The sequence below is a fragment of the Maylandia zebra genome, linkage group LG22, assembly GCF_041146795.1.
Source record: "Maylandia zebra isolate NMK-2024a linkage group LG22, Mzebra_GT3a, whole genome shotgun sequence".
Classification (NCBI taxonomy): Eukaryota; Metazoa; Chordata; class Actinopteri; order Cichliformes; family Cichlidae; genus Maylandia; species Maylandia zebra.
Genome location: NC_135187.1, coordinates 8,653,902 through 8,670,764, shown reverse-complemented (window position 1 = coordinate 8,670,764; position 16,863 = coordinate 8,653,902). Strand labels below are relative to the sequence as shown.

Genomic DNA, 16,863 nt, shown 5'->3' with positions numbered 1-16,863 from the left:
AAGAAAGCGGTCCATAAGTTGACAGAGGCGTTAGATAAAACGAGATTATACAAAGTGGATTTTCCTAACTCTCGCTCAGTCTTATATGTTAAAAAGCTTTTTCATTACACTGCTAGAATAGGAGCAGAATGTTTTTAAAGAGAGAAAATTGCGTTTTTAATGAAATTGTTGCATTTGTTAAATAGGTTGTGCAGCATGCAGTATGTTTGCTGTGATAAAATATAAATAAGCGTTAAACTCAGGGAGGCCTGCTTTATCATCATCCTTCTTTTTATCAACTTTGCTGTTTTTGTACATCTTACCTTCATTGGGTGCGTGCTACTCTTGCTTGAATAAAGCATTCAGTAACACTGTTCTGTTCTCTTTGCAGTGTCTGGGAAGACAAGCCAGCGCAGGCGGAGATCCAGCGTTGACCGATCTATGATTGACGTTCAGACAAACTTTGCGGTCTTCCGCTGTTTCTACCCTAACTGCATCCCTCCAACACCACCGCCTCCAGCCACTCTCGCGCCATTACCTAGCCGCCGACCTGGTAACTTCATGTAAGTTGTTTATTATCTTTCTATCAGACGTTTTATGCATTTAACTTTTTCTGGTGTGGCCTTGGTCTATCATCAAAATGTCTGTTTTTCTGTAGCCGATGGTCCAATGCTTCTTTCTGGAAAGGCTCGGCAGAAAACAACTTCACCGAGCCAACAGAGGGTGCCGACGTGGTCATCCCATCAGGTAAGAAGCTTAAAACTAGGAGTTTTTTTTGACAACATTTGAACACAAAAAGATTTTTGTTTTTTTAGGAGCAAGTTTAAAAATTAATTGTCAAAAAAGTTAATTTCTGAAAATAAAACATCTATTATAAGTATATTGTGACTAAAAATGCCTCTTTATCCTTGCTAAACCACAGGGCAGTGGGTCGTTTTGGACACCGACACTCCTCTTCTCAACAAGCTCACAGTTATCGGAGTCCTTGAGATCCCCGACACCATGAACAGCTCATCTACCAGACAGGCTCGGTCTGTACCCGCGTACAACACTGTGGCTATAGATGCTGTCTACATCTCCATCCAGGTCAGTGTGATCAGTAATCTCTCCAAGATCCTCATCCAGAATATCACTTTAACATAAATTTATCAGCATTTATCTCCAGCATATATTTCATTATGACAGCAGCTCTGAGTGTGTATTTGCCTACTACATAACATGATAATGTGGAAGTCACAGGTACTGTTTGACTGAGCACGATGAGTTAGGTGATGTTAACATCTGTGACTCTTTCAGGGCGGCCGGCTGATTGCAGGATGGAACGACGAGCCGTTCAGAGGTCAGCTGTACATCAAGCTGAGAGGGAACCACCGTACTCCGGACTGGCCTCTGCCAAACGGACCCAACCAGGGATCCAAAGTCTTGGGTAAGAAAACTGCTACCGACTCGTGTACTTGCCTAACCTTTTTTTCGACTGTAGTAAAAAAGTTTCCGTGTATGTACTGCAAAGATAGCTCCAACTGAAGAGACTGGTGACGTTTCTAAAAGCCTGTAAGTGCAACAAGACGAACCTTGCAGTTACATGATAAACATCACATAACTAAAAGCTAATATAACTGAAAAAGCTAAGGAAGCAATCGATGCACTGCTTTTACCACATGGCTTTAAATCTGTGTGACATTCTCAGTCCATCATTCCCAACAGTATTCAGATTTGTCTTGCATGAGCCATAAAGCAAATGTGCCCTTTTTACTGTCCATACTCCTGCTCAGATCCTTATTATTTGTGATGCATAATTCAAAAACCAGGCTAAAGTACAAAATGAACATTTTTTTTGTTGTTGTTGTTGTTTCCTAAAATCTCAGAACTTTTAACTTAACCCTTCCATACCTGAATTTTGACAACCTCAATCAGGATTTTTTCTTAAATATTTTTATTTATCTTTAGGCATGACAAAAAGGTGTTTGAACTTCATTTTTTTAAACATGTACTTTTCAAAGAGTTTTTTACATGGCCAATTAGGTGGACAACATACGTTTAGACTTATGAATGGAGTATCGACTGACACATCAGTGTCCAATGTAGTGGTTTATGTGCAAGTATACCATCAACACTGACACAAATACAAGAAAACAGTCTTTGAATAGCTGTAGTGACCACTGTGCCTGAAAGGCTTAATATGCAGTATTCAAAATGCAAATTTATGTCTTTGTTCATTTTCTATGAATTTTAAATTCGATAATAATCAATAGTGACAGTTATTCTAATTTTATTTAAATGAATAATTCAATTTAACATAAAAAATTTATTATCTAAAATGGCAGAAATAATATATTTTCTTGTCCAACAGGCGTGTTCGGCACACTGGAGCTCTATGGACTTCCTCGCAATGTTTACCGCACCAAACTCGCCGCTACTGCTAACGCTGGATCCAACACACTGACCCTGTCGCAGTCGGTCGACTGGCAGGTCTGTATAGTTTCCTCTAGAATGTGTTATTCCATTTTTTTATACTACGTACTGCATTCACGTGTTGGGTGTTGAAAGCTGATTGTATAACATCCAACTACAGTCCTGAATTTTTATTCCTTGAGCAACAAAATCAATTTATTCTCCTTCTACCAGATTGTCGAGTACCTTTACTCTAATTACTTCTCATTGGAAGTGTTCACTTTTTGACACGCCTGCTTCAGGTTGGAGACGAGGTTGTAATATCCACCAGCAGCTACACCACATGGGAGACGGAAAAACGTCAGATCACTGCCGTGTCAGCGGATGGCTTCGTCCTGACCCTGAACCAGCCTTTGACCCACACTCATATTGGTGAGTCGTAGCTCAGGACTTGGAGTTATTGTTCTGGTGTTTCTTTTACATCAGCTGAAAGGATTTGTTCGGTCTGGTTATATGAGTCTCAATAAAAAGCCTTTATGTGTATGTGTTGAAGCTGTAAGAATTTAACTTTAAGGTGTATTAATGAGGGGAAAAAAACATTATAAGCAAACCTGTAATATAGATCCGCTGGCTGCCTTCTTACTATTAAGGAACCACCTCAGTTATTAACTGATGTTTCCAAAGCAACACGCCATCAAACACTGAAATGTCTGCGTCATCTTCTGTCCACAGGTGGGACTGACTCTGTGTCAGGTACGACTTTCTCCTACACTCTGGCAGCTGATGTTGGTCTCCTGACCAGAAACATCAAGATCATCGGTCAGGATTATCCAACTATGATGCAAGACTCGTTTGGAGCCAGGCTGCTCGTCGGCACCTACTCCTGGGAGGGAATCAACTATAAAGGTAAAAAAAAGACATCGCCCTGAAGACGTGGATGCTGTGGTGGAGAAGGGGTTGAAACAGCAGTCAGTGATGGAGTGTAGTAGTGACACTGACAGAGGGAGGGAGGGGAAATGTTTCAGTATAAATAGACTGAATGGATATCAGTCGTGAGGATGACTCTCAGACTTTCTGTCATCATAATTTGCAATTTTGTTCTGAAGGCAAAGCTCAGATCAGGAACGTGGAGTTCTACCACTCTGGCCAGGAAGGCTGGACTGACTACAGCGACCCACGCTACTCTGTGGCCTTCCTCAATCTGGGAGAGGTGCAGCCCACACGCACGCACACACAGCATCTTTCCCAGCAACTGCCTGATCATAGAGGAGGATTAACAACTGCAAATATGATTTTTTATATCTTGTAGCAGAAGTTTATTTAAACAAAACTGCTGCTTTTGTTGTTTAATGAGAAGAAAGTGTCTGTTAAATCTGTTGGGGGTTTTTTTTCTGTGGTGAAAGGTGACAGAAAAAGAGTCATACATTCAGGGCTGCGCTTTCCACGACGGCTTCTCTCCGGCAGTCGGCGTTTTTGGAACAGACGGCCTTAATGTTGATGATAACATCATCCACCACACTGTCGGAGAAGGTAAACACTGTGCTGTCCGTGGCTCTGTTTTTGTATCTCATGAAGGCAAAATGGTTATAAATTTGATTTCAATTTCTCTTCTTCTGTGTTTCTTTTTGTGTTTTCAGGCATCAGAATTTGGGGAAATAAGGTGAAACTGAGGAGGAACTTGGTGATGATGACACTGTGGCCTGGATCGTACCAAGGCAGAGAGGAGCCTTTCAACTTTGACTGGAATGCTGCCATTGAGGTTTGTTTTCTAGGAATATCCAAGGAATAGGAATATATATCAACCACTTAAACGTAAGTAATGTTTGTTTATAATAATCATCTGGTCTCTTCTTTTTTTTTTTAAACATATTTCAGGTTAGCGAGGGGACAAACATCGTGCTGCAGCACAACATTGTGGCGGGTTATGAGAGAGTGGCGTATCGCATTGATGGCGAACCATGCCCAGGTGACATAGATGACTTTAATCAACAGTGACAGGCTTTATGTCCGGTGCTGGTGCAAATTTCTTCCTCTTTCAGAACAGTAAATTACAGAACTTCTTCTTGTGCAGGTTATATAAATGATAATGAGGCTTGGATTCATAACGAGGCTCACGGCGGTCTGTTCGGGGTCTATCTGAACAATGACGGTTTGCCTGGTTGCGCCCACATCCAGGGTTTCTTTGTCTGGAGGAGCTTTGACTACGGCATCTACTTCCAGGTATTAAAAACCAAGTCTCTGCTTCCTACACTTGAATAATCAGCCAGGTTCACCCAAAACAGGGCAAATAACCTGAGGGTAACAAAAGGAAAGAAAAAATCTGGGCATTTAATGAGAAGAAAAACAGGAAAAACAGGCTATGTTGGATCATGCACGTACATTTGGTCATATTTTACTGCATCAAATAGCTTTTTGCCATAATTTTCACAACGTTCCAGTTGCCTTTCCAGAAAGCAGCTTTAGCATTAGAAGTATAAGCTGACAAAAGCCTGTTTGAGGAATTTGTTCAAGCAATATGTAACAAACTTAATATGTGTTTGCTTTAAAAGGGTCCATGCTTTGTCTGAAAATAAAGATATAGTAGATACAATGATACCCTTTCCTCTTCCTCTCCCTGTCACAGACCATCATGAATGTCATGGTTTCCAACGTGACCCTGGTGGACAACGGCATGGGAATCATGCCTATGATCTATGGTCCCCCTTCTCTCTCCCATGAATTTGCCAATAAAACAGTGCTAATTCAGGTGAGATGCTTTATTTTGATTAACTGATTGTTGTTCTTCTGTGGGAGCTTTGTCTTTGCCAAAGGATTTAACTCAAATCCCTGTTCCCCCAGAATTCATTAATTGTTGGCAGCAGCCCGAGCTTCAACTGCTCAGACACTTTGCCAAACATCGACTTTAATTTGGCCACCACTTCAGGCCATCGGGCTCCCAGACCTATCCAAGGTAGAGTTAAACTGAAACTCTTAGATACAGATTTTGTCAATTTAAGAATAAAAAAGTAAAACCTGAACCACGTATACATGCAAATGCTAATAAACCTCTTTAACTGATGTTTCTGTTTTCATTGTGTACAGGTGGCAGATCTGGAATCTGCTGGCCAAATTTCCAGTCTGCCCACAACAGTGCACCAGCTAAGGCTCATCATGTAAACATGAACTACAACTCTATTAAAGGGCTGATGACAGTCAAAGGTTGGTTCAGCCTCTGCGATTTGGAATCAAACTGACTTTTTGAAATGATGCTTGGGAGCTTTTTCCCAGTAAACATGCTTCTAACTCCTGATTGCACTGGCTTTCTTTGTAGACACAACATTTGTCAACTTCAGAAATGTCTGCTCTTCTGAGGCAAACGTCATGTTCATCACAAACCCACTGAATGAAGACCTGCAGCACCCTGTGCAGATTTCAGGCATTCAGATGATCAACAGCACAGACGAGGCCAAAGTGTTTATCCACAGACCTGATTTGGGGTAGGTCACTCCATGCTAACAGATGTCCGGTGCTAAGGCTTTGATTAGAAATCTGTTTATAACAGAAACCTAAATAAATAAAAGGCAATAACTTGTAAAAATGTGTTTTTCACATGGTGAAGACATGACATGTTTTGTAAGTCAGCTGGCAAAAATGAACCTTTTATTCAACAAAGTAATCTTCACAAACTGACACCGCTTGTATGGTTTTGAAAGTGTAGAAGTGAAGTGCTAATGTTAAACAAAACTACAATCACATGACTGGGACATCACCACCAATAACCTCCACTCTTTGACATAATGATGCAGATTTTACGCAACAAAATGCATGAAAAGCTTTGACCTTTGAAGCTGGGTATTTGTTGATGTATTTTATGGAAAATGTGATCAAGTAAAATCTAATGTTTTTGTGCCCCAGTAAAGTAAACCCTGCTGACTGTGTGGACATGGACTGTGACGCGAAGAAGAAGAGCTTGTTGAATGACTTGGATGGGTCGTTCCTAGGGGCAGTGGGCGCCGTGGTGCCGCAATCCGAGTATGAGTGGGGAGGAGATCCCAGGAGGGGGCTGGGCGACTATCGCATCCCCAAAGTTATGCTGACAGCCCTCAATGGCAGCCGAATCCCGGTGAACCAGATTGCTCCAAACAAAGGTAACTAGAGCTTGGTGGAAGAGATACAATAGTGTGTCTGGTAAATGTTTATTATTTCCGTTGATTTACAATCATCAGGCTCTATTTCTTTAAGTTCAAGCTACTGAACTCAGTTTAAAATGATATCTTATCAGTTAATGAATACATTTTTCCAGCCAGATACCTTAGTGTCTGATATTTCCTGTCTTATTTCTTACATTGGTTTATTGCTTAATGGGTAAATTTAGTGTTCTGTGGTGGTCATGAGTTTTACTGGAAAGTGTTATATATCTAGTTAAAAATCTGTGCGTAGGTGTGATCAAGAGAACATGCACCTACATGAGTTCCTGGCAGAGCTACAAGTGCTTCGGCCTGAACTACAGGATGTTGGTGATTGAAAGTCTCGACGCTGACACGGAGACCAGACGTCTGTCCCCCGTCGCTGTGGTTGGAGACGGCTACGTGGATCTGATCAACGGTAGGATAAGGAAACGTTTTCCATCGTATGCTTAAGATCTTGGGTGTTGACGGTCTGTTTAAAAACAGCAGAATGAGTTTAAAACTCTGTTTTGTGTGTTTGTGTCCAGGTCCTCAGGATCACGGTTGGTGTTCTGGCTACACCTGCCAGAGGAGACTTTCCCTCTTCCACAGTATCGTAGCCACTGGTCACTCCTTTGACGTCTACTTCACGAGCGTCAGCCCGCAAAAGCTTCGCCTCATGATGCTCAACTCTAATCCATCTGAGGTCAGGCCACATTTTCAAAAATGCTGTTCTGAATGTATTAATTGTTTTTAAGGAGTAAAACTTTTAAAAGGCACTCCTGAGATAAATCATTAAAAAAAATGCCCACAAATACAAACCAGATGTCTAAGTCTTCAGATCAATCTACATTCAGTAACTAAGTGTCTTTTTGTTGTTACATTTGTGCAGAGCATCGTGGTGTCAGTGTTTTATTCCAACCCTCAGCGTCTGGATGTGTATGTAAATAATCAACTGATCGCTCCCACTAATGCTGAGTGGAATGCTGATAACACTAACTACATCTTGAAGAAACCGATCCTTGCAGGTACTAATGGTTTACACAAAGATATCATGTGCCGACTAGCATCACGGCTGATCAAAAGGACTCAAATGCTGGACTCACAAAGCAACCTTTACTAAGCAGAAGGTAAAAGTCCAACAAATTCCAAAACATAAATTAACAGTGGAATCTAAAGGTATCAACAAAGGCAAACACAAAATGCAAGACACAGGAGAAAAATGATTACCAAAATAAAACAGAAAATTGTGTGACAGCGAAACACAGGACACAGATGTGGAGACTTCACAACATACAAGGAACACGGGGGAGGGAGGATGGAAGTAAATATAAGGTGCACACAAGCTAAAACTAGACTTGAAAAAGTAGCAATAACTAAAACTGAGAATATATTTGTTAAAAAAGCGACCAGGAAATACCTGCTTCATAAAAGAATAAAGAAAATAACTATAAAGACAGGAACCAAAATAAAAGTGAAAATGAAAACAATGAAACCCATCTGAGAACCCAAATATTAATGCAACAAACAACAACAACAACAAAAAAACAAACTATGATCCCAAACCCTGATCAAGGTTTGACTTGGTAACTAAAGTAACTAAATAGCTTGATTCTCTACAACAAAGAAGTAACGTGAGTATTCTAACATGTTTTCCCCAACAATGTCCAGCGGAGAGAAAAGTACATCAGGTTCATCAACCGACTCTAAGACGTCTTTCAGAATCTAGTGGACGCCAGCCATTTTTATAAAAGATGGCGGGCTAATGTCACGTAGCCCTTTGTTTGTTCTGTTAAATGTGTTTTTCCACCCTTTTATGCTTTAGATGAATACATATTTTTTTACCTTTTGTCTTAGTTTAAAGTATCTGCATTCTTAATTTCTCGTCTTGTGCAAATAATCACCACAAATATTAATCAAATCAACAGGAAATGTTACAAGGATCTGTGTTTGTCATGTATGAATTATATCTGAAGATGATGATCTAAGATTTTCTGTGTTTAATCACTCCAGGTCAGTACGTCCCCGAGCTAAATGCCACTGTGGGCACCAACTACTTTGACCAGGACTATAAGATGCTGAAGGTCGTGCTGAGAGGCTCTCAACCAGTGGAGATCCGTACTGCCCCGGTTCTCGTCATCGCCTTTGGGTTCCCCGCAATGACCGACGAGGAGTTCTATGGCAACAGCCTGGTCCAGAACCTCGCCGTGTTCCTCAAAGTTCCTCCCAACATGATCCGCATCTCCAAGATCATCAGGGAGAACGGAGGCGTGCGTCGCAGGAAGAGATCCACGGGCCTGACGGTGGAGGTGGAGATCAAAAAGCCTCCTGTCCAGCAAACCACAAACAGCACCAATGGTTAGGAAGAAGGAAAAGTGCCACTTTATTGCTCATTAGGGTCTAATCTGTTCAGTTAATCATCATGTTTGCTGCCTGTGTCTTCTCAGATGACGAGGACTTTACACTGCTGAAGAACATCGCTGATGAACTGGGTCAGGCAGCAGTGACTGGAAACCTCAGTCAGGCCATCGGTTTTAACGTCTCCTCCATTGGCATGGTCCCACCTCCTCCTCCATCCTCTGACCCCAGCTGGAATGAGGTGAAGCAGAATAACATCTGCTCTGTAGACACTATAACAGCTGTTTTGATATTAAGATGATAAAAATACATTACGTGTGTGATGAAATGTCTCATATTTACATGGTGATTTCCTCCTTTTAACCTCAGGTGGCGACAGAGGAAGTAACGAGAGAGGAACCTACCGTGAATTACGTGTCCGGCGTGGACCGCCTGCTGCTGATCGAGGAGCCGATAGCCGGGGAGTTTGTGGGTCCTCTTTACCAGCAGCCCAGTCTGATGGCTGTGGATGCAGAGGTGAGGCAGCTCGAGATGTTTTACTGCACAGCCAGTGTTAAAGCTGATGTTTTGGGAAGGATGTGAGGTTGGTTTATCTAATTTTTGTATTATTAGATGATCTTTCATTTCAAACAGTTCATCCCCTTCTACCTTTTATTTAATTCATTCATTACTAACTCAGTGACCCAATCCATATAAACACTGCAAATTTCTCACACCTTGCCTGGATCAGGGTTGGATTATTTTATATTTAGGATCGTTTTAGTAGGACTGAGTATGACTCATCTGGTATTCTAGAAATGTACATTTCTCAAAGTTACCATGATTCTTTTGTTTTTCCTCAATCCAATATAAAATTTGTTGTCTAGACTTAGCTATCATTCACACAGAAGGCAGTTTCACTGTAAATGTGGAGTGGACTCGAATGAATAATTAGAGTAAAAATAAGGAACATTTTTGGGACATTTATGCGTGAAAATCAACAATTTTACCTGAGTGGATAATCTGGACTTTCTTAGATGGCAGGCATTATTTATAAATTTCACCAGACAGTGAGCACAACGGTCTATGCGAACGTCGATGTGCCTGCATGTTTTTATGACCACACTGCCTTGTTTGGGGGAAGTTTACGTCACGGTGCACTAGCTACCCCTGCACCCCAGGTGGCACATTTCCAGCAGACTTTGAATAAGTTGAATACGTATAACAGGAATGACCCTCTTAGCCATTGGGTCTCGAGCTGTTTGTGTCCACAATGGAATATAATCAAGGATTAAGTCTGTTTTCTATATTCGTCCATTGTGTGTGTGTGTGTCCATTCACACTGACCTTTGTTAATGTCTGCAGGGAAACTGCGTCTCCGTGGGAGTGACGACTCTCATGGTTACAGCCAGCCTGAAGGACTCTGATGGAAACAGCGTTGGTGGGCTTGAAGGAAACACAACCATCCTGTTCAGAACCTGCTGGGCCAACTTCAGCGACCTGTCCATTGTTAACAGCGGTGCGTTCACACATCCTCACCTGAACCTAAATAACGTTTGAAAACTGGCAGATTGAAAACAGCTGGTGCAGTTCATGCATGATAAAAAAAATTGCAAAACCAATATGTGCATAAAATAAATATCAAGCATTATTTATGAAAGCAGAAACTGATCCTATTAGGCGTATAAGTATCTGTTCTTCATCTGCAGGTGAGAACCTGACAATGGTCTTCACTTTGAAGGACTGGGGCACCACATCCAGAGCCTTCTCCATTAAGAACACTCCCACCACCCAGATCCCGACGACCAGCAGCAACATTACAGAGCCGACACCTACCACGACCACTGGTCAGGTCACCGACGACAGCATCTTCGGCTCTGGCACCACTGCTTCTGCTGGCGCTCTGTGCCTGGCTAGCGTTATCTACACCGTGGCCTGCTGCTCCGATGCTGTCCCCATAGGTTAGAAGAGCTCAGCCCGCTTTATGAAGGATAATGTAAAGTCACGTTAACATGAAGGACGAAAACTAACCTCTTGTTTAAAGTTTATTGTGAGTGGTATATTTTTCCATTGCTTATAGCCTTCAGATCAATATCCATTAGAACAAAAATCTTCTCAGGTAAAAGGGATTTATGAAGAATACAACAACAAATAATCATTTTTACTATTTCATGAGGTAAAAGTAAAGCTTTTCTTGAATGATTTTGTGCATTAGATGTTAATTTCTGTTAGTTTTTGGGTTCTTTCATTGTATTTTGTGTAAGATTTAATATGGGTGTGAGGTCCAAATAGATTACCTCTACTTTTAAAAAGTGCAGCAGTGAAATTGAAACTGCAAACAGCTGAAGGAAAACAAGAAATTTTGCAACAGTTTTCTGCATGTTAATGATTGTTTGAAACTACACTTTCTTTTCAATAAATTGTGTTTTTTATCTTTAAGTGAATCTTTACTGTGTCACTGTCTCTTGACTTGTTTTTTTCTCATGTTTTTGGGGCTTTAAAAAACAAAGCTCGTTGGTCTGCCCTGGCAGCAAAGTGGATAGAGGATTTTCACTGTTAAAAGAATAAAATACCAAAACATAATATTAAAAGCCCAGACCGCAGCGCTGTAGGCAACATACTGAAACGGAGCTTATATCTACTCAAAGAGAATGTGATTGGAGGGGAAAGAAAGGTATATGGAGTCCAAATTTTCATGAACATTGGCTTTTGCCACGACTCTTTACGTGGAGCGTTACAAGCAGCACCTTTGGGAAATCAACAGATCCAAAAACAAATACAAAATTAAATCACTTGGAAATTGTTTTGGATTATTGATTATTCATTATTTTAACTGCTTCAGTTAACATGAAACCATAGTGAAGCCCAAGATTTAGCAGTGAGGTAATGGAGCTGAGATTTGGGCCATGGATACAATGTAAACAAATTATAAGGACAAAAGCGTTGGGCCACGCCTCTTGATCTTCGAATTCAGGTGTTTTCAGCCCCACGGGTGTCTACAAATGTTTTTACTGAGGATGTAACTTTAAATATTCCCACCATTAAGAACATTTTAGAAGGGGCTGTAATAAATAATTTTAATGTCCCAAAATTAATTAAAAAAATGAAATAAAGAAATAATGAACAGCATCGTGACGCCTTTTTTTCATACCATGCAGAAAAGTGTAGTATAGTTACGCAGTTATGTCTTTCTTTCTAGAGTCTATTCTAGTCATGAATCTCAAATATGAGGATATCTGAATAATGTGTGGATTATAATAATTATTTCTATCTGCTGAGCACAGACTCTGTCCACGGTGCTGAAGGACGTTGCCTCTGTGCGCCTTTCGTCTTTCGTATCAAAGCAGTATCTCTTTGCTTCACTAGAGGGCATTACACTCCACAATAAACACTAAAGAAATAATGCACCGAGGCAACGTTACAGGACTCGTTCTGCAGAGAAACTTCCAAAACTCAGGCTTAAAACTGAAAATCAAATCAATTCTGATTCCATTTAAGCAGGTTTGGTGAGAGCGAGAAAAGTCAGCGCAGTTTCATGCACCATAGTCTTTTGAGCGCACATCTGTCTTTCCGTGAGGAGGGTGGGGGGTGTCAGAGGAACAATTATCTTTACAGCCTAATTTGCCCTCTCCTTTAAGCCTTTAGAACAATGTAGGCGTGTCCTCGTCTCCTGTGTTTTTTAAACTGCGCGCCGCCTGTCCCTCTGAGCTGTGCGCACTTTGCGGAGCAGCCACTTGCTGCACAGAGGAGCGGATGCAGAGTCCAGCTCTGGTCCACCCCGGCCACAGCTCAGGCTCCGACTCAGACTCAGGACGAGCGCAGAGGATGGATTTCTATCACTTCTCTTTTCTTTGCGGGGCTCTTGTGTTCGTGTGGGGCATGCCCTGTTTCCAGACTCTCGTTATTTTCCCTCCAGCTGCGCCGAAAAGCAGCAAAGCGGCGAAGATTTTTAATTCACAAGAAGCGTCTAAATATTTTAAGGAGTTTTACGCTCGACCCTCACAGGACAGATACAACAAAGCAGCACCTAAAGACTTAATTGAGCCGCATGACTACATGTTGTCTATTTACAAGACATTCTCCACGGCGGAGAAGCTGGGTCTCAATGCCAGCTTTTTCCGTTCTTCAAAAGCTGCAAACACTATTGCAAGTTTTGTGGACAGCGGACAAGGTATGTGGAGCTCTGCCGCGTGTGTGAGTGTGTGCTTGTACGTAGTATTGCTGGTTCACCTGTGACTCATACTCTGTCTCCCAGTTTAATTCAGTGCAGACTGCATTTGGGATATTTATCTGTCAGATTCCACATCTTTGTGGTATGTAGATCATCTCAGTGAGAAGGCATCTGACCCTGCTGTTTTAATGCTTTCCACAGATGACCTCCCACTCTCCCCTCTGAGGAGACAACAGTATCTGTTCGATGTCTCAACCCTCTCAGAAAAAGCGGAGGTGCTGGGAGCCGAGCTCAGGATTTACACAAAAGCGTCTGGGAATTTCAGGATATCGGAAACAGAGCCTGTCGACATCCAGCTCCTCTCCTGCCACGACCAGCAGCTGCTCGACTCCAAAACACTGGACCTGCAGGGTTCCCACAGGCCGAGGTGGGAGGTGCTGGACGTGTGGGAGATATTCAAGGAGCGACAACACCTGAGCCAGGGGAAGCACTTCTGCCTGGAGCTCAGGGCCGTGCTGGACAATCCTGAGAGGGAGCTGGATCTGCATCTTCTGGGACTGCACCGACATGGGAGGCCTCAGCAGAAGAAGGCCATCTTAGTGGTCTTCACCAGGTCAATGAAGAAGCAGACACTCTTCAGCGAGAGGAGGGAGGGGAGAGCCTTACTGGGCCTCGAGAAAAGCCCCAAAGAGAGGGGCCCTGGCACTAAAGCCAGCAGGAGACGCAGGACTGCTGCATCCAAAACCCGCCATGGGAAGCGACATGGCAGGAAGTCAAAATCCAGGTGCAGCAAGAAACCCCTGCATGTGAACTTCAGAGATCTGGGCTGGGACGACTGGATCATCGCCCCGCTGGACTATGAGGCGTACCACTGCGAGGGGGTGTGCGACTTCCCCCTGCGCTCCCACCTGGAGCCCACCAACCACGCCATTATCCAGACTCTGATGAATTCAATGAACCCTAGCAACATGCCTCCAAGCTGCTGCGCCCCATCCAAACTCAGCCCCATCAGCATCCTCTACATCGACTCAGGAAACAATGTGGTGTACAAGCAGTACGAGGATATGGTGGTGGAGTCTTGTGGTTGCAGGTAGTACGCCCAGCAGGGGTCGTGGCTTACCTTGACCTCCTGGGAATTGAACTGCATCGCAGTCAACGTGGAGGAAAGCCTGTATCTGAAATAAAGAGAACTTTAGCAAGATGGAGACATCAACTATAGTTGAGAAGCATTTTTCTTTCAATTATGCATCCAACACAGTCATCTTGATACCTCAAACAACTCTTTCTGTCCATCTCCTCATCCTTTTTTTGTTTTTTTAAAGAAAATCAATCTAGTCACTTGAAACTCTGCAATTACCACAGATTTGTGGACAAATAAATATGCATCTCATCGCCAAATTAATAAAATACTAAATGCAAAAAGTTGAGCATGTTCTTGCAAAGATTTTGATGAAAAGGATGATTTCATATCTGTATGCTAAACCCTGCAGCTTGGTCGTGTCCTAAAGAAATAAAATTTATTCAAACAACCACACAAAGGTAGTCCAGATAAATAAATCCACCCTGCAATAAATGTGGATGTAAATGTATTCAGAAAAGGCATTACTATGTTATCTTTACAAAAACAGGTTCTGGTAATACAAGCTAAGTATACGCAAAGTGGACGTTATGTGGCTGTCTGTTCACAACCATTTAATAACCAAATTTGTTGTCATAGTTAGTCAAACACAGCAAAGAAGCAGAAGCCACCACCATCTGTAAATATCAGCGTATTTGCTGATGGTCTATTACCTGTCACAAGACTGATACAGGTGATGATTCAGACATGCAAACTTTCCACTTTATGATGAGCTCAGCTCCTTCTGGAAGTTAGAAGCGTGAGAATGGTTTCCATACACAAATCCAGGAATCTTCAACAAAGAATAAACCTTCAGTTAATATACTGAACCTTTCAAAAGATCAAAAGATTGGATTAAATTAAATGTGTAATTTGTATAACTTTTAGACTCTTTATATAAAACTTAAAGGATTTCGAAAGGAAACTATATTAGCAATGAATCACCCACAACAATAAAACCATCTGCCAAACTTGGACACAGCTCTAACCCATGAGGGCATGGAGACAGGATGTCTGGTACCAGAGACCTGGTTCTAAAACATTTTAAAGAAGTCAAAAAACAGCTTTTAAGCGATTATTAACAATGAAATAAATATCTACTTTGAGTTTATTAAGCAGAGGTGTATGTCATCAGTGTGGTAACTTCATTCTTAGTTTGTTTCATATCTATAACATCCACTTTGCTCAGACACAGTGGCAGTGGCTCTTTTGAGCTCTGTTCTTTAAATGTGAGGCTTCCACGGATGCTTGGATTAGAATGGGAGTGGGGAGTCTGGAGGTTAAGTCAATGATCTGAGCTCCTTATCATATTCTTAGGTAGTTGCTTCGGTGTAGATGGGCATATTGTGCCCACTGCCATCGAGGAGTCTACCTGTTATCTTACTTGTCTAATGAACATCCACATGAAAGCCAGAATCTTAGGTTTCCCAGCAGATCGCTGCATTGTATATGGTTTATGTTATTCCCATCAGCTGTCAGTGGTTTTATTGTTTTGGCACAATTTTTCTCTGGTCATTTTCAAAAGAAGGCCTTGGAGTAAAAAAAAAAAAAAACTATCCAGATCTCTTCGTCTGTTAGCTCAGTGGTTTATATGATATGTAATAACTTTACATCCAGTTTCACTAGAACAATAAAACGTGTCCAGTTAGTTAATATAGAATTTTTGCTGACTGAACAAACTGACTGATTCCGCTCTTTCCAGCTGTTTCTTCTGTAAACCAAATCATTAACTTCAGGTAAACATGTTCCGCATAATGGAAGTTTTGATTTTTATCCCTGCCAGGATTAAAATAGCAGATTTTCAGCACCTGACATGGCCTATGACTCAGGGAACGTCTTCCGATCGACCAACGTTCACATCTTTTCATCAAAACCATCGTGGGGTTTCGCACCGCTTTATGTTTAAGATGATTATATAGATGCAATAACTTTGTCTGTAATGCACTGATGGTCAAAGGTGCCATGTGTAAATATTTGGTATGGAAATAATAATTTAAGTCATGTGAGTAAATTATTGCATTTACTTTGTCCGCTTTGTTCTGTTACAACTTCCAGACGGTGCGAGTTACACATCTGGAGGTTCAGGCTCAAATAAACACACATGGGTAATGTTTTTGTAAAGAAATGTGACAGATTGTGAAATATCAGATTTCTATCAGTGTTTTTAATGTATATATATAAACAGGAAATAATTATCCACTGAGACAAAAAAGAAAAAAAGATTATTTTTGGTGTTGTGTTTATCTTAGCGGCACATTTTAACTTTTCATACTTTATGCTCTGCAATATTTACAGGCATCCAAAAATAATATATTACAACAACTGATAGAGACAGTGTTGTGGCACACTGTGTTTTATTGGAACCTCTCATTTCTATAATAAAAGTGTGCTACTCTATGAAGCAGAAATTCCTGAATAATGTATTTTTGCAGCATTAAATAGTCTAACCAAATTAACATATAAAATGTATAAAGATGCACATTAAAACTTACAATGTTTTCTTGCTGATGTTTTGAATGTATTTATTTCTTTTTTGACAGTTTTAGTGCTAGTACCATATAGTGATTACTCTTAACATGACTTTTTTTGTATTGTAAAAAATGACAGCTCTTTATTGGCCCAGAGTCTGTAAACAGTAAATTAAACAACATTGTAACAGAAGGACACTGAGACACCTGGAAGATGCAAAAGTAGCATAACCAAATTGAGCCAAATATCAGCTG

General features: G+C 41.3%; 2 protein-coding genes across 3 annotated transcripts in view; both read left to right on the top strand.

Annotated features, from left to right (window-relative positions):
• pkhd1l1.1 (PKHD1 like 1, tandem duplicate 1) overlaps nt 1-11,301 on the top strand; it is a 44,819-nt gene extending 33,518 nt beyond the window's left edge. For both annotated transcript variants that reach the window (XM_004569253.2, XM_004569254.3), the window contains 25 exons: nt 371-542; nt 638-726; nt 902-1,065; nt 1,276-1,405; nt 2,330-2,448; nt 2,673-2,802; nt 3,103-3,276; nt 3,477-3,580; nt 3,774-3,900; nt 4,008-4,129; nt 4,246-4,336; nt 4,442-4,590; nt 4,994-5,116; nt 5,209-5,320; nt 5,452-5,568; nt 5,681-5,846; nt 6,265-6,497; nt 6,790-6,954; nt 7,064-7,221; nt 7,408-7,543; nt 8,529-8,873; nt 8,963-9,114; nt 9,243-9,389; nt 10,218-10,371; nt 10,562-11,301. In XM_004569253.2, the coding sequence (XP_004569310.2) occupies nt 371-542; nt 638-726; nt 902-1,065; nt 1,276-1,405; nt 2,330-2,448; nt 2,673-2,802; nt 3,103-3,276; nt 3,477-3,580; nt 3,774-3,900; nt 4,008-4,129; nt 4,246-4,336; nt 4,442-4,590; nt 4,994-5,116; nt 5,209-5,320; nt 5,452-5,568; nt 5,681-5,846; nt 6,265-6,497; nt 6,790-6,954; nt 7,064-7,221; nt 7,408-7,543; nt 8,529-8,873; nt 8,963-9,114; nt 9,243-9,389; nt 10,218-10,371; nt 10,562-10,818 (3,836 nt within the window). In that variant the 3' untranslated portion in view covers nt 10,819-11,301. The remainder of the gene's footprint in view (nt 1-370; nt 543-637; nt 727-901; nt 1,066-1,275; nt 1,406-2,329; nt 2,449-2,672; nt 2,803-3,102; nt 3,277-3,476; nt 3,581-3,773; nt 3,901-4,007; nt 4,130-4,245; nt 4,337-4,441; nt 4,591-4,993; nt 5,117-5,208; nt 5,321-5,451; nt 5,569-5,680; nt 5,847-6,264; nt 6,498-6,789; nt 6,955-7,063; nt 7,222-7,407; nt 7,544-8,528; nt 8,874-8,962; nt 9,115-9,242; nt 9,390-10,217; nt 10,372-10,561) is intronic.
• A 1,272-nt stretch (nt 11,302-12,573) lies between these two features.
• gdf6b (growth differentiation factor 6b) lies at nt 12,574-16,497 on the top strand. The gene is made up of 2 exons (XM_004569255.2): nt 12,574-13,023; nt 13,225-16,497. The coding sequence occupies exons 1-2, from the start codon at nt 12,606-12,608 to the stop codon at nt 14,115-14,117; spliced, it is 1,311 nt and encodes a 436-aa protein (XP_004569312.1). The 5' UTR covers nt 12,574-12,605; the 3' UTR covers nt 14,118-16,497.
• Nucleotides 16,498-16,863: the final 366 nt, after the last annotated feature.

Excerpts from the sequence above, each read along its gene's own strand:
- gdf6b (XM_004569255.2), top strand. The coding sequence starts at position 12,606 with ATGCAGAGTCCAGCTCTGGTCCACCCCGGCCACAGCTCAGGCTCCGAC. Across the intron at positions 13,024-13,224 it reads TTTTGTGGACAGCGGACAAG|ATGACCTCCCACTCTCCCCT; the intron begins GTATGTGGAGCT and ends TGCTTTCCACAG.